This window comes from Phocoena phocoena, chromosome 6, assembly GCF_963924675.1.
Source record: "Phocoena phocoena chromosome 6, mPhoPho1.1, whole genome shotgun sequence".
Taxonomy (NCBI): Eukaryota; Metazoa; Chordata; class Mammalia; order Artiodactyla; family Phocoenidae; genus Phocoena; species Phocoena phocoena.
Genome location: NC_089224.1, coordinates 71,559,947 through 71,584,462, shown reverse-complemented (window position 1 = coordinate 71,584,462; position 24,516 = coordinate 71,559,947). Strand labels below are relative to the sequence as shown.

The 24,516-nt window shown below is 40.8% G+C and overlaps 1 protein-coding gene across 1 annotated transcript in view; it reads right to left on the bottom strand.

The window, feature by feature from the left end:
- The window catches only part of PCSK5 (proprotein convertase subtilisin/kexin type 5), a 320,817-nt gene that overhangs the window by 177,584 nt on the left and 118,717 nt on the right, over positions 1-24,516 (bottom strand). Inside the window, exons 4-5 of the mRNA XM_065879408.1 lie at positions 16,687-16,830; positions 12,774-12,850 (exon numbers count right to left, since the gene is read on the bottom strand). Coding sequence (XP_065735480.1) covers positions 12,774-12,850; positions 16,687-16,830 — 221 coding nt within the window. The remainder of the gene's footprint in view (positions 1-12,773; positions 12,851-16,686; positions 16,831-24,516) is intronic.

Here is a 24,516-nt window from a genome sequence, read left to right as displayed (position 1 = left end):
GTGAGAGGCCCGCGTACGGCAAAAAAAAAAAAAAAAAAAAGAATGCAGACACTGGGGGACCAAAACAACTACCTACTACCTATCTGATACGAATTTTTATAAGTCAAGTGAGAACACATGTAAAAATGCTTTGTGAACTATAAAGTTCTAAATAAATTATTATCCTTGGTAGATGGCTCCTCTGTATTTGAGAAGGTGAAATCTGAAATGGCTTGAAAGCACTAACACCAGTCGAGGGAACCAGAAAACCTGCTCTTTTTTCTCATCTCTCATGGAAAACATATACTGACCCTGCTGAAATCTATTTAAACTTTGCTGAGTTTATAGCCCAAGGCAAAAAAGTAGCCAGGGTTTCTTTGGGGGACAAAGTTGTTCTCCACTCTCCTGCCCAAATTATGTACCAAGCTCCTCAAGGCTATAGAACTGCTCACAGGAAAACCAAATAAGCAGCTCATGTACATTGGATGACATGGCCATGACTTTTCAAGTATGAACAACATGTAGTGTTGGTCACTGTATCAGCACAGTTATGCTTGGTACGGCTCAAAACATCCTCTCAGTTTAGAAAAGGATCACTCAATTTTATTAAACAACTTACCTAACAGTTACTTGGGCCTCCGTCCCCCATTCACGATGTCCTGGTTTACTCCAAATACACGTGTGGGAAATCTATGTGTATTATATTCATATAGATTTCAGAAACCTATACATCTTATTAAAAAACGTGAATTTAAGATGAGTACCACTGTTAACAAAGTTGACTTTCTGAGCATAAGTGAAAACAACATCTCCCTGAGAAGAGACAGGGAAAAAACGTAACAGATATGAAGTTGTTGTGTGCATTTTGTTTCAACCAAGATGAATTAAATGAACTTAGTATACCGTATAGTTGAAATAAGTTTTACAATGTGGATTTTAACAGAAGCTCATAGAAACACTATGAGAAAACTGGATGATGATAAATGGAATCAATTGACAGAAAAATAGTACGTATGATCATAAAATCTGGAAAAAGGAATATCCATATAATTTGCAATGGCATACCTGAATAACTGCTTATATTTGCATTTGAGCTACAAAGATTTCAACAAATACGAATGAACACTCCTACAAGTACACCAGCAAAATAGGTCTTGTTCCCATACTTCCATGTTGTAGAATGTGGTTCCACCATTATAACGTCACCAGTATTACTCCCTGTAGAGGCTGAACAATTTGACACAAATTCAACCAATCGCAAATTAAGCCACAGTTGCTATGGCATCTCTCTATTGGGGAAAACTATAGAGTCACAATAACTGGGGCCTCTACTGGCCCATATATGGTAATGCTTCAAACTGGATGATGAGCCAAATGCATGGTTGTTAATGGAGTGGCTTCTGAGATGTGGGGACCCTTTGGGGACCCCTTTTGCCTCCATTTGAATTAAATTTCAACCAAATCAAGTCCTCTAATTCTCTGATCTTTTTCATTCCAAACCCCAGCTCTTTCTCAGATGCTCCACTACCCAGCCTCCCACAATACTTCTTATGTGTTGCGTGAGATGGGCGGATAAGAGAGAGAAGAAAACAAGTGTTTTTGTTTCAAATCTTTCTCTTTCCTCTGAAAAGCATTAAAGGGATCTGTCATTCATTTAGGAAGGAAATAAATTCTATCAAAGAGTCAGATAGCCAATAAAATTAACAACACAAGTCACAGTTAAAGCTGTTGAACCATTCAAGTTCTAGTCAGATCACCCAGTACGAACTATATACACTGGTGCCAAGACCAGGTGATTACTCGCGACAAATGTGTTCTTCTTTCTCTGTACGATGGCAACAAAATACTAGAGCCTACGGGAAGATCAAGGTATCAGGATAGTGGAAAAAGAGAGAGATTTGTGATACAGGGGTGGGGGGGTGCTGCTGGAGGGTTGTGGAGAAAATAAGAGTCTATATTTGGCAATCCAGACAGGTGTCGGAGGGGGTGTGATCCAGTGAGAATGAATCTCAGAAAGGGAAAACGAACCAAGAGCAAAAAGGTCATACAAAATCTGTAGTAGTCAGCTACTCTCAGCCCAGGATGTCACCACAGGTACTTTATCTGCAATTCATGCAAATTCAAATGCATTTACTAGCATACGTAAACTATATGCAGATGGTGTAAGGATCTCTAAAAGTAGAAGAGGTAAACTCTTCTAGCAAAGGTCAGTCTTTTCTAAAATTCGTGAGATGGCATCTTGTGATGAGAACATGAGGCAGAGAAAGCAGGGATTCAGGGAAATCCGCTGCAAAATCATCAGTAGTCAACTGCTCCCAATTCCTTCAAGTTATTTTAGGTGTTCTATAGGCAAGATAATTCACAATTTCCCAAAGCAGGACACATCTTCAAGACTCTACACCCGTCTGAGGGCAGGAAGAGGTTTCTGATTCCCACAGGCTCTCCTGGGTCTCAGTTTCTTCCTCCTATAGAGATTCTTCCTTTCCCAGCCCACATATCCAGAGCACTCTCAAGGGCTGTCATGTAAGTGGAAAAACATTGGGACAGTGTCTCTTAGGTTATGTGATTCCAACTTCAAACAGTCCATATCTCCATAGAGAGAAAATTCACTACCTGCCGTCTGAGGATCAGACTAAAACTTTATCTTATTACTCTTTATCACCCTTAATAAGATTAGCAACATCCATACCTGTGGCAATTTTACAGAATTTACCAAAACGTTTATCTGCATTAACATGATGACCAGCTGATACTCATTCAAATTTTTTTAACGCTGTTAATATATACTAGTAGAATTGTTTAAGGACAGAGACCCAAGCTCCAGTTTCCACATGGCACCCTCTGATCAGACCATACCTGAAGTCTTCCTATTTTTTTAACACTATAAAGCTTTCTGGGCCATGTGCCTGCCTTTGAGTCTCTTAAAGTGGCATTAGCTGACTCCCTTGCTATAGCAAGCTCCGAATAATTAGCCCAGAGTGTCATTTGGGTGGTCTTCATTGATTTCCATAGAACAAATACCACTGTGAAGTCAGAGCTGTACAATTATTTTCTGTAATAAAGGATTTTTGTTACTTGGCCAAAGTTACGAGTACATAAGGTGTTGACAACCTTTGTGGACCAATTCCCTCTCTCTGGAGAAACAGGGCTCAGAGCACCAGCACTTGGTAAAGCCAGGCTGCTGGGTATTTACTGAATACAGCAGTAAGGCATTCTGGTAAATGCAGTTCTTCCCAGGTAGTAAACTTACTGAAGCATGTGCTCAACACAGGAATTAATTTCTCATCTACTTGACCACAGGTTAATTAACTATGCAGGTGAACAGATGGCGTGAGAACAAGTGAGCTCAAATTGTGCGTCTGCCACGTGGTGACATTAGCCACCTTACTTCACCCCTCCAGACTCGCTCTCCAACTGTGTGTTGCTGTGAGCGGTAAATGAGACAACATACTGACGTGCTCACTGTATTAGCAGCTGCTTACACTTCATTCAAATGCAGCCAGGTAGCAACCCCATAGACTTATGGATTTTTTGGTTGTTTAAGTCAAACAGGGTCATCGAGATACTGATGTGGCAGGAGGAGACATTGATCAGAATGATCCTCCAAGGCCACAGATATAATGAACAGCAAGGCTGGGACTGGTACCCAGGTCTCACCCAAAATCAGGACATTTTTTTCCTCTATCACCTTGCCTTCTTTGGTGACCTATTTTATGAGATAAGAACTAAGCAAATATGTCCTGATCTAAGACATACTTTCTACCTTTCCATCTTTTATTAAGGATTATAACTGAAATGCACAGCTACTGCAGATGTTATACACACACATACTTAAGTACACTGGAACAATAGACTTCTATTGTAATTAACTGTACTGCTAAAACGTAAAAACTACAACATCTCCTTTAGCTTGTAAAAACAAAATTCTATCTTCAGTCCTTTATCTTAGAGGGCATTTGATTTGAATAGGAAGGCAACCAATATCTAAATAATATCTTAATACTGAGATGAACCATCAACCAGTTTGCAGTTTGATTATACTTTCAGCATGTTCTTCTGGTATCTATACAACGAGTGAGATAAACAAAACAAGGGTTCTTCTCTCCTCAGTCTGCCTTCCTGTTCAGCCTGTGGACACTGGCTGACCACATTTGAAAGGTCCTGGATGCCTCCTCTACTGCTCTGTAATAATACAAATAACACACTGGTAGCATTGACCTCTCAAGGTCTTCGTGCTTTCGATTTTACATATTTCTGGATATAAGGAAACATGAGAAAATAGAAGGATCCAAGGTGGAAGTTAGAGGAGAAGATGAAAAGAGAAAGATAAATAAGTATACCTGTCTGGAACCCTGCTCAAATGCGTAACCCATATTTAAAAAGGATACTTATCTCTGTTCCTTACTGCAATTCCCATCTGCTTTAGGGACCTCAGGAATTCGTGAGTTTGTTTTTTAAATAAGAAATTTAAATTGAAGCAACGATCAATTATTCATGTCAATAGTGCAGTGAGTTAGCACAAGTTAAACCCAAACCTTACTGTAACCTATAGCATCAGACCCTTTATCAAAACTGGTACCGTGAGCCCCAAAAGATTATGTCCCCAAATCCTTGAGGAGAACACACTGAAACTGACAAAGGAAACAACAAAGGGCTTGAAGGCTGCATTATCATGATTATGAGCCCTGGAATAATTAATACAATATTTTATAAAAATAAATACTTACACTTCAGGTGTCAGGTATATAGGAATTTGAGGTTAGATAATCATTTTCTGTATTTACTCAGCTCTCATTAAATAATAAACAGCCATTAAGACAACTCCTATGGACATAGTTATTTTCTTTCTTAGATGTGTCTGTGCTCTTTTATACTGGGTATAAAAACTTATTCCAGAGACTTATATCTTAGTATTAAAAAATGTATTCAAGGGACTTACATAGAGAAGCAGACAGGATTTGGGGAACCCTGCAGGACTTGCAGGATTCCTCAAAAGGTGCCACACTTGTTCAACCTTCCACCTTCTGCACCTGCATAATTCCTTCTTTCTCTGCCACTCATGTCACTTCCCCTGTGAAGCCTTCTCTCCCGAGTTGGATGTCCTCCAGTGAGTTTTCACAGCATCTGCGAACTTACTTCTTTTAAAAAAACCTTTGCTATTGTAAATGGGGTCACGTGTACCAAGATAGGGAATAGAGAGGCAAGGAAAGATGCCTGGAAGATGCAAGGAAGAATGCAGCATTCTGGACAAGCAACACTGGGAAACCCTTGGGTCTAAGAAGCCCTGGGGAGGAAGTAGTCATTGAATCCACAAATGGCAATCCTTAGGAGGTCAGCCTTAGGGCCACCTAAGGGGAGTTACGATCTTTTGGGATGCAGCTAACCCCCAGTGGCTCAGCAAGGAGGGAACAGAGAACAAATACCTTTTCTTTACCCTTCTGCATCCCACTGATGTCCTGCTTGGGTGTTCCATTGGCCAAACCCAATGGGAAGCCAGAGGGCAAGGGAGTCCCTTAATGCAGTCCTCAGAGGTCAGCTTTCTGGGGTACAGAGCAGGGTAGAGGGTAAAAAAATAAAGCGATCCAGCACAAGGTCCATTATATATAACACCATTTAATAGTTACTACTTCGGGACACATTTCGCTAATTCATCTAGACAAGCCAGTTAAGGTAGACACTCTTGTAACTTTTGTATGACTGAACAGACATTTCATAACCCAAACTAAACTGGAAAACATCTTCTCAGCATCTTTCCTTGCCTCTCTATTCCCTGTCTTGGTATATGTAACCCCATTTACAATAGCGAAGGTTTTTGGTTTTTTTTTTTTTGTGGTACGCGGGCCTTTCACTGTTGTGGCCTCTCCCGTTGCGGAGCACAGGCTCCGGATGCGCAGTCTCAGCGGCCATGGCTCACGGGCCCAGCCGCTCCGCGGCATGTGGGATCTTCCCGGACCAGGGCACGAACCCGTGTCCTCTGCATCGGCAGGCGGCAGTCGCTCCGACTCTCAACCACTGCGCCACCAGGGAAGCCCCTAATAACGAAGGTTTTTATAAAAGAAGTAAGTTCGCAGATGCTGTTAAAACTCACTGGAGGGCATCCAACTCGGATGCAGGAGGTGAGAGAAGGCTTCACAGGGGAAGTGACATGAGTGGCAGAGAAAGAAGGAATTATGCAGGCGCAGATGGTGGAAGGTTGAACAAGTGTGGCACCTTTGGGGAACCCCGCAAGTCCTGCAGGGTAGATAAATAAAGTGGGGGGAAGTGGTGGACAGAGAGCAGAGCAGACTTGAGGGAAGAGTGGGGTCATGAAGCGTTTTGCATTTTAACAAAATTTCAAGATATTACAAGATTTTAATATTCTTATTTTGGTTCTAAAATATCCCTTGGGCAGCAGGATGGGGTTGAGACTGGAGACAGGGAAACCATCTAGGAGATTTTCCCAGGAGGAAGGTGAGAGAAGGGGATTAGACTAACAGAAGGCTAGTGTGGATGGATGGAATGGGGGAGTCTCTGGAGAGTTATTAAAGAGAAGGATTTAAATGGTGAGATGGTCAGGACTTGTGATTACCAGCTGGTGAGGGAAGGGACGGGCTGGCTGGCTTCTGGTCCGAGAGAAGCCATTTCCTATCGTTACTCAACTTTCTGAGAGGCCCCAGACCGAGACCACTTCCCAGAACCTAGAAGATAGTCCAAAATGTTACTTATCTCAACATATCACATTATGAATCTATGGGATAGAGACAAGTTTTCTACAATATTTGTTGCAGGTTCTTTCATGGACATAAAATCTATAGCTGTATATGAAAAGGATCAGATATTTTTCACAATTGTCTCTTTTGTACACATTTGGCCTCTGGTACATACATTTGTAGTCAGCATTATATAAATTCACGTGCTAATCACTGATCAAGTAACTACTATATAGTACACTGTAGTGTTATTTTGCAAAAGGATTAGGGGAAAATTTTCAAAAATATATGGATAAAACAAATCAGCCTCTGATAATGGCCTCACTTCTTTTTGGTAGGTTTTGTCTGAGCTACCTAGCTATAGGATAGTTTTATCTGAACATGTTTGGCTGAATGCTGGGTATGAAGAAATAGTGCTTCTATCTCTTAAGGTGGTAGATTTAAAGTGTTGTTTTCTCTCTAGTATTGAGTTAAAATAATTCCTGTATAGGTAGACAACACTGCCTACATTTATCGGCTTTCCTTTGCAACGCTATTTCCTGACAATAGTTCTCATCCGCAGGCATGAGAAAGAAAAGGCCACACAACATGGCGACATTCTAAAAACCAGAAATGGGGCTTCCCTGGTGGCGTAGTGGTTGAGAGTCAGCCTGCCGATGCAGGGCACACGGGCTCGTGCCCCGGTCCGGGAGGATCCTACATGCCGCGGAGCGGCTGGGCCCGTGAGCCATGGCCGCTGAGCCTGCGCATCCGGAGCCTGTGCTCCGCAGCGGGAGAGGCCACAACAGTGAGAGGCCCGCGTACCGCAAAACAAACAAACAAACAAATAAAAACCAGTCAAATGATGTGTGAAAAGGACACTAAAGACGAGCAGAAGTGTATTTCCATCCACCCTGGTTAAACCTTCAGGGCAACAGAGAAAAGCAACAAAAATGAAAAATCCATTCCTTTTGGAAATGCGTCTTTAACCTATAGGTTGGTTTGTTTTGAAAGGGAATTAGATTCTGGGTCCACATATCACACATTCAAGACACACAGTGTGGTCTCATCTCCCACTAAATATGTTGCTATGACTCAAGCACAGGGAATATTTAAAAAGAAGCAACCTAGGGAAGGAAGGGAAGGAAAGGAAAAATTCCCTTTTTTCCTAGGGAAGGAAAAATCTAACTCAGACATCATTAATTCATTTATCAGAAATGGGAGTAGTAGTATGAAATGCCAGGAGACTTTCATTTATAGGGAGGCGTTTTCTATTTTAAGCCTAGAATAATGCAGTCAGCTTTATTCTACAAGTTAATACGAATGGAGGCAAAGCGGAATGGGAGAGCAGGTTTTATGGTCTCCCCTAATAATGCTATTTCTTTAGCATCTGTTATTTAGGTTTGACACACCACCATCTGGGGACTTGAAAAAGCGATAAGAAAAGGATTTTTATACTTTTTTAACTTCAGAGGTGATTTTCTTCACCCCAAAGCTTTAGTGATAGAAATGTAATCAGGTAAATCTGAGAGATGTGATCTGCATAAAGTTTTGAGGGTGCATTGTCTCTTAGTAGAGTCATCCCTCAGTGTCCATGGGACATTGGTTCCAGGCCCCCCCTGCAGATACCAAACTCCACGGAAGCTCAGGTCCCTTACACAAAATGACACAGTTCAGTTAACATCTCCGTATCCTTAGGTTCCACATCTATGGTTAGGAAGAGCCAACTATAGGACCCAAAACCCTTCAGGTTACGGCTTCTTACTAAGTCGTCTCCTAATTCAACCTATTAGTTAGTAGTTGCATCATTGTATCCCCCAAGCATTTAGCACAGAGCCATTCACAAAAGTAGCATCTTAATGAGTACCTGTTGAATGAATGAACAAACGCACCCAGGTGTAAATAATTCCAATATGCTCTGAAGCCTACTGGTCAGACCGTACAATGAGGAGGTACTTGCACAGCATATGCCTCAACTTTCTCATTCAGGCAATGTTTAGAAATTCCTCCCCCTCACTAACTCACTTCAAATTCAAGGACTCAGGGTCCACTAAAGGGAGACAGAGTATTGGAATTAAAGCAAAGCAGATTTACTGTAGACCAAATGAGCCACAGTTCCCAGCCCCTGAAGAAGCAGAAAACATATCTAAACCTCTAACCTTGGAAATAAACAAAGACTTCCAAGTCTTAATTGAAATGTGAAATGTTCATATGCACATATTTTGAGATAATTGTAATTTTTAACTGATTATTTTTCGAGAACTGGATATAGGAATTGAACACATAGTTATAATAACAGCTATAATTACCTAGTGCCTATTAGATAGTCAGCCCTATGCTTGGTGTTTTACATATTTTATTGCTAATCTTTGGAAGTATTATTATGCCCATTTTAGATATTTTTAAAAATACTAAAGCTCAGGATAGTTAGGCCTAAAGACCATAAAGCTATTAAGGTGAACCAAGGATAAAAGTCAACTCTCTTAAACTACAAACCACTCTTTATTTCCTGATGCCAAATGACTTCTATTGAAACAGAATGAACTATCTGTGGATCCACACTTAAAGACAGATCCATCAATCATATTTATAATTATGGTCTAATGAGCAGAGAGGATATTTTAACCCTAAATGTCTGAATACATGCTTGTGGTTGGCCAAGAAAAAAATTGGGCAGCAGTACTGATAGGAGATAAAGGGACACGTGATGCCCCAGGTGACTGCTGATTTTCATAAAACAGAGGTTGGAGTGGTGGTGTTGCCCCTCTGAAAATGCCCCATTTCACTGTCAAGGCTACAAACTAAGCACACATCCAGAACAATGCCTGTGTCCTCCAACACTCAAACTCACACTGCACTCAATGAACCATGAACAGTACTTAGAACGAGTCAAAGCAGGACACACTAGAATACCCCAGAGGAAGCGGGATGGTAGTGACTCTTCCTGAACAAAAGTCTTGGGGAGCTGCCAAGTTGGAAAGGAATCTTCATGAAGGATACAGTTTTTAAAAGGCAGCCTGTAAAAAGCCATCAAAGCGAACACTCAAAGAATTGTCTTCACACACAGCCTTTGCAGTTAGCACTGTCAGTCACAGGACAGATAGGCCCTTGGAGAACAGTCACCATTACCACTGAGTTTCGATGCAAAAGTCACCACATGTAGATTCAGACAGAACTGGCTACAGGGCACAATACATTTTCAGTTTCCACCTGCAGCTCCTCTTGTCCCTTCATACCCTGTACAAGGATACTGTGGGTGTTAACTTGATCTCGACTTTCCTCTAGCTTTCCTGTTTATCTTTTCTCTATACACACAAATGTTGATGGGATAACTTTAGCCAACAGATATGGTACAATCAGTTCTACTATCATGCTTGCCTTGAAAACACACACTTCTTCCAATAACACTGATATAGTAGAGAGCGATTTGAGTATAATGTGAAATTTGCATTTGTTTACGCACAATTTTGTCCCAGAAACTCTAGGCGACTGTAGAAAACAGACCTAGCTGCACTGAGCACTGTAGGAATGCACGAAACACACAGAGCTGCACACCTTAGGAGCCAATGGTCCACATGTGTCTACATCTGGTGCTGTTACTTCCTCTTTGACCTCAGATGACCCTCCTTCCACTTCAGAATAACTTGCAACCTGCCATGCTTCCAAAAACCATCCTGGAGGGTAGCCTCCACTCTGCTTATTTTCCCCCTTCCTCCCAGCCTATTTTGTTATTTTCCTCTCTACTCTCTGTTCTTCTTCAAAGTTTTCAGCTTTATCTCTTTTTTCTTCCTCTTTTTTTTCTTGCACAAAGAGTGGCAGGCATGTGAGTAGAAGTAGATGCAATGGGTACACACTTCCATAAGCAAATTTCAGGTCTTATTCAAGATGAAGTGCCAGGAGGGGCAGTAAAGGTGTCAGGGAGTGGGAGATACAAACTATTGGGTGTAAGGTAGGGATAGGCTACAAGGATGTATTGTACAACACGGGGAATATCGCCAATATTTTGTAAAAACTGTAAGTGGAGTTTAACCTTTATAAACTGTATAAAAAATTTAAAAAGAACAGTGCAACTTAAGAAGTCAGTGTCACAAGAGAATTGTATTATAAACATACTAGTTAGAATTTAATTTCATAATGATAAGACACAGATTAAGTATAAAATTGATGGAAACGGACTTTGAACCCAGCCTCGCTATGAATCATATCCTTACTATTTTGAAGGATCAGACTGGCATGCAGTCTCGAGCCTTCTTTATGACAGGATGTGAAAGGTCAGCTCAGCGCTCTGTATTCTCCAAATATTTTGGTCAATAGTTCAGCCTTCCTTCCTCTCAAATTTACTGTTATTGAAACCAATTATCTCTAGTTACAACTCATTTAAATGACAGATACTTGGGTCATTTTCCTTTTCATTACCATAAGGGCTCTGGCCTTGTGTATAATATGCAGAGCAAGAATTTATAAACAAACCACTTGAGTTTGATTCTTTGTTTCCTAACTTCTTCATCGCTTACTACCTGTTTAACCCTTATCCACTTGACCTGCCTGAGCCTTTTTTTTCCTTCACATCTAAGGGCTGAATTCAAAAAAAGATAATTTAAAGAAGGACTTTTTTAAATTTAAAAAATTAAAAAAACGATTAAGTGCCACATTTATTATAGTTTTATAAATTTCTTAACCACTTAACATGAATAAAGTGTTAACATGAAGAAGTCTTAATAGGTCCCTATCATTTTTCTGTGTGTCATTGATGAAGCTTCTAAGCTTTTCCTATTACTCTGTGGTTTTGGACTTTGCAGAGTGCAAGTATTTTTAGGAGTATATGTGTCACACTAGAGTAGAATGGACTGGAGAGTGAAATTTATCGGTGACCTTTTAAGTATGGAAGCTTCAAGTTTCTTCTTCAGTGTTTCATGCTAGTTTGCAAATTAGGTTAAATAAATTAGCTCACATTGACTCAAATTATAACCCTTTGTGTGAAATTGACCATAACTTTAAACAGTGTAATCTAGACAGTAATGACCAGGCTTGAAAGAAAATGATCCAGTTTACTTTAGGTCCCTTTCTCTTTTTTGTTTGGAAAGTTCTGGAAAATTCTATCTACATCAATTTGTATATTAATGCTTTCACCACTGAATTTGATTTATAATATTGACTCATTAATATTAAAAAACAGCATATTTTTCACAGTAACTTTTTTGAGGCTTCTTTGTAAATGGTAAGAAGAAGGGGAAAAAAAGAAGAAAAACCCACGTACAGTCACAATTATCTAGGCCACACTGGTTTTATCTAAACTTACTGACTTACTTAAATAATACCAGCTGAGAAACTTTTCCCTACAGAAAAATGCAGGCTAGAAATAGTACATAATAAATGGGTAAAGCACCTCTCTTTATAACTTCTGTGATTCCAAACAAAAACATGTAAATAAAACTTCAAATGATAGTATCTAAATCACAGCATTATCCTGGAGAGACTGCAGTAAAAGCAAAAAAGTTAATGTGATCTAGAGATTAGAAACACCTACTAATCTTTTAAAAATACCTGGATCATCGTAAGCAAGAAACGGATGTGTATTTCATTTGCTTTCAAAAAACACACTGTACTAACTGGAAAGTGTAAACGTGGTTACTCTTGACTGTGAGGATAAGAAAGGTAATGTGTCCCACATGTGGCAAACCATATAGGTATTTCAGGTATATTAGTAAAAAACACAATCACTACAAAGTAGAAAAGAAAAAGAAGCAAATCAGAAAGCACTGGCAGCGACCTCAAGCACAGCACTCAATCAAATGCGTTGAACTTAACAGAATAAAGTAACCCTCTCGGGGGGCACTTTGTTTTGCCTCTCCCTTTAGCACCCCTATCCCTAAACAAATGGGTCAGAGTCCAGTGAACACCTGAGGAACAATATTCCCCAACCGCACCCTCAAGTCATTCCCCAGAGTTCTCTCTGCAACCATTCTTACTATGTGGACCACGCCTTTTTATATCCAGAAGCTTTAGCAGAAAGACACTTGTTTATCTTGGAGCAAATTAGGGATCAAAAAAGTACTTCCCTCCGCAAGAGCAGAAAACAAAGCTCCCTGCCAGCCACATAACAGGTACCCCCCACTTGGGCCTTACTTGTTCTCGTTGCTCGCGTCATAACGAGGCATGGGGTCTAAGTCGTTCCCATTCACGTCACAACTCGCCAGAGCATCCTATGGTCACAGAGGAGAGAGAGAAAGGAGGCAGACGTTCATTAATTAGCCATACACCTGAAGGCTCATGCCTCCTTAAACACATTTCTGCAAGAGAGTAATTAGAGTAAATAATACACTCACGGTCCGGTGGTGTCAGGATGCCTTCTTCTGTAATAATCAGTGTCATATCTTTCCCCATGAAGGTGAAGAAATAGTCTCTACAGACCAAAGATGTGCCCAGTCCACTCTTGCCAGCACTCTTCCCTCATACCTAGCACTGACCCCTCACCCCAGTGCTTTGAAGATGTCCTCGACAACCACCTTCCCTGCGAAGTACTGCCAGAACACCTAGAAGGCAGTGATTTATTCCTCGCCGACTCTCTCTGTATTCCTTACTTCATTTCTTGAGTGTGCAAATTCCTTATCACAATTCAAAGATTTTTGGAGACAGAAATCATTCACAAATAATTGGCAAGCCAATTAAAAATCATCATGAGAAATCTATTATATCAGGTATCTTGGGACCTCTATTAGGCAATATTTGTCTGGTTTCAGATGTTTTATCTACTACAAAAGGGTCTACAATTCAAGACTTCGTACTAACACCAAATGGTCTTTCGCCCCAACCAAAATAATGACCAAAATTTTGTTATATGTCAAAGTTTCAAAATGAAGCAGAAGTTTCTCTGAAACCAAAGCTGAATTTATTTGTTTGCTTTTTTAAATGATTGTGAAAAATCTTCAAATTACTAAAAAAAAAAAAAATTAATGGATTGTTCCATCATCTAAATTTATATCACCATAGATAGAACTAATTTAGGATGTTTTGAATTTTCTGATGCTTTATGATGATTTATTTCTGTTATTAGTTTTAGTGAAAGTAAATGCTATCTTTGTTTTCTGGCTCTTGTTTCTGAAAATAACTTAAAGTACATGGAGTCTGAAATGTTTGGGGGGAGTAAGCAAAACACACGTGACATATAAAGGTGATAAGTCTCTGCTTCCCGTACAAAGGAACATACAAAGCAGCCCACCTCGGCAGTCATTACAGCATGAAGGATAATACTGTGAAATTTCACTTATAAGGAAACAGAAGCCCGAGACAGGTTACGTGACTTGGCCAAAGGCGTGAAACGAATTGCCTATGGCATTAAGACTGGAACCCAGCCACCCCATCCAATGTGCTTTTCTCTATTCTTCACCAGCTCCAACATTAGGGGAATCAAAAGGGCACCAGTACTGGTAATTGCACAGGCGAATTCTGGAGAATTTTCTTTCCGGGGAGAAAAAAGTGAAAAAGGTAAAGAATGCAATCACGTTTAGGTTAAGGCTCTTTGTGTTTAATCAAATGCATTTCTATGCAGTGCGGAGAAGGAACACCCTGTAAAAACTGTATTGCATACGATAAGGAAGACTTCTTTGCTAGGCAGTGGACAGCCACAGTTCTGTTCTTTATATGACCTGGGCTAACTCACTTTAGTCTTCAGGCCTCAGTGTCTACCCTATCAAATGAGGAAGCTGAAGTTCCTTTCTAGCTCTAAAATTCCATTCTGTGAAGAGACACAAGTTTTATCTGAGTGTGCTTGGAGGCAGGGTAAGGGCAGCCAATCAAGTGTCTTGTACAAATGAGAACTAAATGAACTTGCGTTTCCTTCTCTCTCTCCCTCTCTCTCTCTCTCTGTTTTTCAACCTTAGGGAAAATCATCTAATTTAGGAGAAACTGTTTCAACATTTCATTGTAAAAACTGATTTGTGAAGTTTTTTAGCTGAATTTTTGAAACAAAAAGGGCAACAGGGTAGAATACTGAGAGACAAAGCAGTTAAAGTTGATAAAAGTATAAGATGATATTGGGTGGTCCTGAGTGAAGGTCTTCGTAAGGTCAGAAATATGGGTGGCTGTGTGAGCCAGTGGTAGTTTCTGATGTGTCAAGGAAGTGACTTGGAAGTATTTTATGTGCAAAGATAAAAAGAGAATCTTTTCAGGTTTGAGGGCCAAAAGGAAAACTAAGAGAAAGTAAGTGTCACGCAATAAGTGAGACTGAGCAAATGAAAAATAAACATTGGAGAGCATATATGGCCATCGCTACCTAAATGGTTTCATGAGAAAATGAAGCGGCAGATGAGAAAGAAGCCAGAGGAGAGATGGTCAGAGAGACAGATACAGGGAGTCATTCCCACAGTGCAGGGAAACCATGTCTTCCCATGCTGGAGAGAGAGAGTGACAGAGAGAGAGAGAGGGGGAGATATAGCAGACTTTAAGAGGACAGTATGTCCGCCTTAAGGAAAAGGCCATGTCCATTCTGAGTGAGTCCAGGACAAGGGGCCACTGCTGTGTCCACCAGTTACCGGGGAGCAAAGAGGAGAGAAAGGCAGCAGGCCTGCGAGGATGGTGAGTCCTTCATGTTAATGGGCAACGGGAAGCTATGGGCCAGGCCCCTCTCAGAACTCTCCACAAACTCAGGGCACCGTGAGATGGGCTGGGCTTCCTGACATTGCTCCCTTAATGACGATGAATATAGAATAGAGAAGAGAAAAATCTGAGGGGATGTGGTCCTCCCAGTTATAGCTAGGGTTTTCTGTGGGCACCTTCCGTAAACACGAAGCAAAGCTTCCCACCCCGGCCCCTGACTTTCCTCCTTAAGGATCAGTATGACTCCTGGCTTCATTATGATTTAGAGCTGCTTGTATTTTCAAGGCTGTGAGAGGAAACTTGTAAGCTGAGAGAAGACCACCAACTTTGACATTTTTTTCAATAACAACATGAAATACAATATAGGAAAAGTCTTACAACCAAAGTTTGGGGATTAAAAGGAGTTATGAAGGAACAGAGAGGGACATAGGTCAAAGTGACTGAAGTCCTAGTGGGTGTGCGGTGATAAACCAGTGCTCTTGTGGAAGTAGTCGTTTACAGAAAAGAGCTTAGAAGGCACGTGGTGTGAGTGGGATCCAGCAGGAGTGTCTGCTGAGCCCTGACAGAAATCAGAGAGCTGCGTCTGCGGATAAGAGGGAGTCACTGCAGGCTCTTAAGTAACAAAAGAGATATTTCAGGGAGAACACCAAGGTGTCATGAGAAACAAATCTGAGCAGAGAATGGCATATTGGGAGATAATTATGGTATTTTTAACCAAACTTAGGGAGGAGAAGCTGATGGAAAGGGGGCGTTTGGAGAGTAGAAGAGGGAGGGGTCATTGACCTATTTCCAGGCAGGAAATATCACAGTGGTAAAGGGGACCCCAGGGACAGAAACCGACCCCAGTGTCCAGTGGACACTGGGTATCAAGACTGGTTTTCAATGAAAGTACTGAGTCTCAGCCCTTTCACTTGCTCTGTGACCTTGGGTTCACCTTATGTTCTGAATCCTGGAATCTCAGTCCTTTCTTAAGCAAGGGAATTGACTGATTCCTAAGGACTTCTGGGAGGCTCTTCATTATTGCCCTTTAAAAAGGGAGAGGCAGAGAGAGAAAGAGACTCGCAGAATAACTTGAGAAGGGTTCTAAGCACGCTTTCTCCATAAAGGAAACAAGGAGTGCTATCTGGCTGCATGGATGAATTGCTGAGAAGAGTAGATGTTGTCAGTAGCACAAGGGAAGGGTGCTGGAAACCGGTTTCCGCTACCTTATCACCTGCATTTTGTCATCAGAACATCAAAGGCACACAAAAGTGGGTAGCGGGATAGCCTTACCTCCTGCTTCCTGTCCTCCAAGAGTGCATCCTTTATAAGATGGGAGCAACACGCAGAGCCTACTGTACCCACTGGCTGCATTTTTCAGTGGTTTTCCCCCTTTTGGAGCATCCTAACATGAGTTCCATTGTTTCCCAGGAGGGAAGCTGCTCTGACCACAGCAAATACTCACATAGTTCTGCATCAGGTCTGGATGGGTCCTCTCAATGCCATCATCCAGGATGGTGACCACGATGTTCTTTCCCGTGTAGCCTCTCTTCCAGGCTCCTTCGATATTCATGTCTGACTGGCAGGGATGTGTGTTGTCACTGCAGTGCTAAAGGTGTAAGAGGGAGAAACTGGACGTTGCAGATTACCAAATAGTGAGGAGGCTGGAAAATCATTTACTTCTTAAGACAATGCATTAAATTAACAGGAATTTGGTGGATTGTCTGTTCAAGTAGAAGCGCAGATCTCCAACATGACAACAAGGGAAGGGAGGAAGGATAGATGTGGGGAAGGAAAGCAAGACAGAAATCTCTCCTGCCAGTTCTGCCCTGTTCTAATACCTTCGGAAAAACATGATAAATAAAGTCTATGTCAACAGCAGAATAATGGGTGCACCCATTTTATTGTTAGCATGTATTAATGACACATAAAAAGGCACTGTAGCATTTTATTTATAAACCCAAACTAGATAACTGAAGAACATATACCTTACCATTTCTTAAACAGGCACCTAGAAAAGCCTGGCTGTAAAAAAAACCTCGGCAGCTTCTGTACGGTGCCAGCCAGAGGTGTGCCACTGCTGTGAGAAACCCATCAATGAGAAAAAATAACAGTTTCTTCAAACTTCTTTCAGCAAATTAACAATGAGTGTTGTCTCGTAATTTGTAGGGAGCCAACAGACTTATTCAGTGCTACTTTGAGAAGGGAGAGAAGAGTGCAGGGTCCAGACAGGGGACAGGCACAGGAAAATCTGTGTGAGGGCTTCGAAGGGCAGGCTGAAGAGGCATCGAATCTTAGCTCATTAGGTGTAGTGATTTCATTCCACAATGGCTACAACATACAAACACATCAGTAAATAAATTAAACCAGCAGTTCTTCCCGATATAATTGACTAGCATTCGTCCAACCCACACAATTACCCCTTCAAAGTCCATCTCTATGAAATATCCCTCTGCGTGGTGTTTTCCAGGTTCTTAAGGCTCAGCAGAGGAACAAAGGAAAAGGGATGTGCCGTAGCCTACTCCCATGGCAACGCAATGGTCCACAACATTCACTATCTCCCGCCTGCTTTGTAACAGTTCAGCACTTCAAGAGGGGAAGAGAACATGAGATCTGTATGCTCTAAGCATAATGGAGACCCCACTGCCACTGACTCATCTAACACATACTTTATTGAGCACTTAATACATGCTGGGGTATATGGGGCAGTGAACATGGAAGATGAGGTCCCTGTCCTCATGACCTCTCTAAAGGGGAAACACAGATGATAAAGAAAACAAGGAAGACCATTCAGAACACTCCTTATGTCTTAAAGGAATTAAAGAGGGTAATATGGTCGTCAACGCTGAGCAGTCTGAGTACACACCTCTCTGGGGGGGGGGATGGACAGAAAAGACCCCAGTTTCTGAGAAAGTGAAATGTGAGTTGAGATATGACTGATGAGAAAGAGCTGGCTTGCCCAAGAGCTTAGACCTTGTCGTGGTAGAGGACACAGCAAATGCAGTGACCATAAGGTGAGAAACAGATCTGTGCATTGAAGAAAGAGAAAGAAGATGGGGTCTAGCTGAAGCTTAGTGGATGAGCAGGAAAATGGCATAAAAGGTAGCAGATCAGAATGGGCAACAGAGGTCAGGTCATCCCAGGCTTTGCAGCCATGACTTGACTTTTATTTTAAGTACAACCTAAATGGAAGCTCACCTCTTTCCAAACTTTACCCCTCAAAATCCAATGCTAACTAGTGGCAGATACCTCTAATACCTTTGTCGAACATCATAAACACACTAGAGTAGTTTTATGGATTCATTCTAACAAATGGTGTACCCAGTTTTCATCACAGATAATATCAATTTCATTGAAAATCGGGGCTTATATAGTTTATGAACATTTGTAACTTTCTGCCACTTTCTTGACTTCTTTCTGGCACTTGAGGCCCTGCACCACCATCTATTACTACACTGATCCAATTCCACTCTCCCCTCTCTCCAGTTTTTGGAGCATAGCTCAGGATCTGCTGCGTCCCACTTGGCTAGCTCTTCCCCTTCCCTGAACTTAGGAATGAAGAGAGACAGACACAGACACACACACACCACACAACACACCACACACACACAACACACATTCTGTTTTACACAGTCCAACCCCAACTTACTGAATTCTGCTGAACTGTGGTTGAGTGTTGAATCTTGTGTGTGAATTTTGTCTCCTTTGTAAGCCTCTAGAAGACTATGCATTAAACCAAGTCTGATCTAGGATTTCAGTCAATACTGGCTTATCGATTACACACCAGAAGGGAGGGCATATTCTCCACTTTATATCCAAGTTCACATCTGCCAAATGCTTGCTCCTCCAACCTCGTCAGAGATATCTAGCCAGCTAATGCTTGGTTAACAGATCATGAAAGAAACAGTGTAGATTTACAAAATGCCCATGTTTTTCGGAAGTCTCATTCTAGCCAAGAGTTTGGGCCTCTCCTCACCAAACATTTTAATTTAACACAAAGCAACCCTCACAGGTTTCCATTTCATTTTTTTCTTTTTCAAAACCTGCTCTGGCCACCTGTGGTATCGTTTGTGACACAAAGTAGCATTAATGTGGCCAAGAGGTGGGTGGGAGGAAGGAAATGCACGGGAAATGGGTCACCCACACATGGATAACTGTCCTGGAGTGGAGGGATGCTGCCTGAAATTGTAATTATGAAAGTTGAAGAAAACCCACCGTGTATGGAAAACATGTGTGTTCAAAGTGGAGCAGTTAGGTTTCTTTCTTCCACCTCTGCTTCTGTTGAATCTGACTTCACCATTAAATATTTTTGAACCACTTTTTTTTCTTTTCATCTGCCAACATGGTATTGGTAGAAGGGGAAGGAGGGAAAATATCCAATTGATACTTTCATTTGGATAATCTAATATATCAGGTAGCTAAAACGTCAAAGAAAAAAAAAAAAGATGATCAGAGCCAGGGGTGTTTCTGGAAAATGAGTAATAAGATCAGTGGACCCTTAAACGAGGACCCTATCTTTAGATTTTTAACACCCATTTCAAGTAGTCCAGACTTGTTTCATAAGCTCAAGGCATCCAAAGAGCAAAAACTACAGAAAATACTGATGCCAGTCAATGCAGCCCAAATGAAAAGGAATTAGTCATTTCCTTAACTGCCTGATCAAAATGGTCTTTAAACTGGGCTCTATTTACTTGAGAGCGATCTAAGTTTCAGCATTACCCAAAGGCAAAAGGAACACATATTAGCCATGATTTCCTCATCCTCAGCCTGCCATGTTAATTCCTGCTCTGGCACAGATCTCTTAAGACCAGTTTCTGGAACTGTCTTACCCCATATAGTCCCGAGGCTGGTATTCACAAAAGGGGCCAGTCAGAAATTTCCGGCATATTTAAAGCTGATGAAAACCACATACGTGCACTGTATATGTAAGACAAATATTTAGATTAATATATGCACCTTCGGCTCTGAATAATGTCCTGTATTTCAATAATGGTCTATGCACAGATGACAAACTATTTAGAAAGGACACAAAATAGCAAATATCTACAGAAACAATGGTTACTACCTAGGTCTCTCATTTCCTTATCAATAAAAACTTTTATTCTTTTCAGGAATGAAATTTTAGAGAGATTATCCTGTGAGTTCTAGAAAAGGCCTCTTCCATACCAGGGTTATGAGCTCTTTTGCTTATAAACCACTCTGGGCGTGTCTACTTCTCTTGTGTCTTTATAAACATATCACAATGTTTGCTAAATGAAAGAACAGTTTATACCCAAAATAAACACCTTTGTTATGCTCTCACCACCATTTTCTTCAGACTAGGGGGTGGGTTGGAACCCTCAGTGTCATTATTTTTAAACTTTTCCAGGTTCTTAAGGTCTCCAATGAACTGCCAATTTATATGCTGCCAATAGTCGGCTAACATTGAAAACATCTGTTGCTCATTTCCATTGACAAAGTGGTTCATAAGACTGCATCTCTGACTCTACAACATTAATAAGAAAGCAGAATTAAATACACAAAAAATCTGTTTCAAGAAACAGACTCAAAGACATAGAAAACAAACTTACGGTTACTAAAGCGGGGGAGGCAGGACAGGGATAAATTATGAGCTTGGGATTAACAGATACACACTTCTCTTTTTTTTTAACATCTTTATTGGAGTATAACTGCTTTACAATGGTGTGTTAGTTGCTGCTGTATAACTAAGTGAATCAGCTATATATACAGCTACATCCCCATATCTCCTCCCTCCTGCATCTCCCTTCCACCTCCCCTATGAGACCCCTCTAGTTGGACACAAAGCATGGAACTGATCTCCCTGTGCTATGCAGCTGCTTCCCACTAGCTAGCTATTTTACATTTGGTAGTGTATATATGTCCATGCCACTCTCTCACTTCGTCCCAGCTTACCCTTCCCCCTCCCCGGGTCCTCAAGTGCATTCTCTATGTCTGCGTCTTTATTCCTGTCCTGCCCCTAGGTTCTTCAGAACCTTTTTTTGTTTTGTTTTAGATTCCATACATATGTGTTAGCATACGGTATTTCTTTTTCTGACTTCCTTCACTCTGTATGACAGTCTCTAGGTTCATCCAACTCACTACAAATAACTCAATTTCATTTCTTTTCATGACTGAGATATTCCATTGTATGTATGTGCCACATCTTCTTTATCCATTCATCTGTCGATGGACACTTAGGTTGCTTCCATGTCCTGGCTATTGTAAATAGACCTGCAATGTACATGGTGGTACATGACTCTTTCTGAATTATGGTTTTCTCAGGGTATATGCCCAGTAGTGGGATTGCAGGGTTGTATGGTAGGTGTACTTTTAGCTTTTTAAGGAACCACCATACTGCTCCATAGTGGCTGTATCAAGTTACATTCCCACCAACAGTGCAAGAGGGTTCCCTTTTCTCCACACCCACTCCAGCATTTGTAGATTTTTTGATGATGGCCACTCTGACTGCTGTAAGTTGATACCTCATTGTAGTTTTGATTTGCACTTCTCTAATGATTAGTGATGTTGAGCATCCTTTCATATGTTTGTTGGCAATCTGTATATCTTCTTTGGAGGAATGCCTACTTAGGTATTCTAACCATTTTTGGATTGTTTGTTTTCTTGATATTGAGCTGCATGAGCTGCTTGTATACTTTGGAGATTAATCCTTTGTCAGTTGCTTCATCTGCAAATATTTTCTCCCATTCTGATGGTTGTCTTTTTGTCTTGTTTATGGTCTCCTTTTCTGTGCAAAAGCTTTTAAGTTTCATTAGGTCCCATTCGTTTATTTTTGTTTTTATTTCCATTTCTCTAGGAGGTGGGCCAGAAAGGATCTTGCTGTGATTTATGTCATGGAGTGTTCTGCCTATGTTTTCCTCTAAGGGTTTTACAGTGTCTTGCCTCACATTTAGGTCTTTAATCCATTTCGAGTTTATTTTTGGCTATGGTGTTAGGGAGTGTTCTAATTTCATTCATTTTAAAAAATACATTTATTTACTTACTTTTGGCTGTGCTGGGTGTTCATTGATGCGTGCAGGCTTTCTCTAGTTGCGGAGAGTGGGGGCTACTCTTTGTTGCAGTGCATGGGCTTCTCATCATGGTGGCTTCTCTTGTTGCGGAACACAGGCTTAGGCGCACTGGCTCAGTAGCTGTGGCGCGAGGGCTTAGTTGCTCCATAGCATGTGGGATCTTCCTGGATGAGGGCTCAAACCCATGTCCTCTGCACTGGCAGGTGGATTCTTAACCACTGTGCCACCAAGGAAGTCCCTAATTTCATTCTTTTAAATGTAGCTGTCCAGTTTTCCCAGCACCACTTATGAAAGAGGCTGTTTTTCTCCATTTTATATTCTTGCCTCCTTTATCAAAGATAAGGTAACCATATGTGCGTGGGTTTATCTCTGGACTTTCTATCGTGTTCCATTTATCTATATTTCTGGTTTTGTGCCAGTACCATACTGTCTTGATTACTGTAGCTTTGTAGTATAGTCTGAAGTCAGGGAGCCTGATTTCTCTAGCTCCGTTTTTCTTTCTCAAGATCGCTTTGGCTATTCGGGATTGTTTCAGTTTCCATACAAATTTTGAAATTTTTGTTCTACTTCTGTGAAAAATGCCATTGGTAATTTGATAGGGATTGCATTGAATATGTACATTGCTTTGGGTAGTAGAGTCATTTTCACAATGTTGAATCTTCCAATCCAATCCAAGAATATGGTATATCTTTCCATCTGTTTGTATCATATTTAATTTCTTTCATCAGTGTCTAATAGTTTTCTGCATACAGGTCTTTTGTCTCAAGTAGGTATATTCCAGGTATTTTACTCGTTTTATTGCAGTGATAAATAGGAGTGTTTCCTTAGTTTCTCTTTCAGATTTTTCATCATTAGTGTATAGGAATACAAGAGATTTCTGTGCATTAATTTTGTATCCTGCTACTCTACCAGATTTGTTTATTAGCTCTCATAGTTTTCTGGTAGTATCTTTAGGATTCTCTATGTATAGTAGCATGTCATCTGCAAACAGTGACAGCTTTACTACTTCTTTTCTGATTTGGATTCCTTTTATTTCTTTCTCTTCTCTGATTGCTGTGGCTAAAACTTCCAACACTATGTTGAATAACAGTGGTGAGAGTGGACAACCTTGTCTTGTTCCTGATGTTACAGAAAATGGTTTCAGTTTCTCACCACTGAGAACGATGTCGGCTATGGATTTGTCAAATATGGCCTTTATTATGTTGAGGTAAGTTCCCTCTATGCCTACTTTCTGGAAGGTTTTTATTATAAGTGGGTGTTGAATTTTGTCAAAAGCTTTTCCTGCACCTATTGAGATGATCATGTAGTTTTTCTCCTTCAGTTTGTTAATTTGGTTTACCACATTAATTGATTTGCATATATTGAAGAACCCTTGAAGAATCCTTGCATTCCTGGGATAAGCCCCACTTGATCATGGTGTATGATCCTTTTAATCTGCTGTTGGATTCTGTTTGCTAGTATTTTGTTGAGAATTTTTGCATCTTTGTTCATCAGTGATGTTGGCCTGTAGCTTTCTTTCTTTGTGACATCTTTGTCTGGTTTTGGTATCAGGGTGATGGTGGCCTCGTAGCATGAGTTTGGGAGTGTTCCTCTCTCTACTATATTTTGGAAGAGCTTGAGAAGGATAGGTGTTAGCTCTTCTCTAAATGTTTGATAGAATTTGCCTGTGAAGCCATCTGGTCCTGGGCTTTTGTTTGTTGGAAGATTTTTTTTTTTTTTTGTGGTATGCGGGCCTCTCACTGTTTTGGGCTCTCCCGTTGCGGAGCACAGGCTCACGGGCCTAGCCGCTCTGCGGCATGTGGGATCTTCCCGGACCGGGGCACGAACCCATGTCCCCTGCATTGGCAGGCAGACTGTCAACCACTGCACCATCAGGGAAGCCCTGTTGGAAGATTTTTAATCACAGTCACAATTTCAGTGCTTGTGATTAGTCTGTTTATATTTTCTACTTCTTCCTGGTTCGGTCTCGGAAGGTTGTGCTTTTCTAAGAATTTGTCCATTTCTTCAAGGTTGTCCATTGTATTGGCACATAGCTGCTTGTAGTAACATCTCATGATCCTTTGTATTTCTGTAGTGTCAGTTGTTACTTCTCCTTCTTAAATTTCTAATTCTATTGATTTGAGTCTTCTCCCTTTTTTCTTGATGAGTCTGGCTAATGGTTTATCAATTTTGGTTATCTTCTCAAAGAACCAGCTTTTAGTTTTATTGACCTTTGCTATTGTTTCCTTCATTTCTTTTTACTTATTTTTGATCTGATCTTTATGATT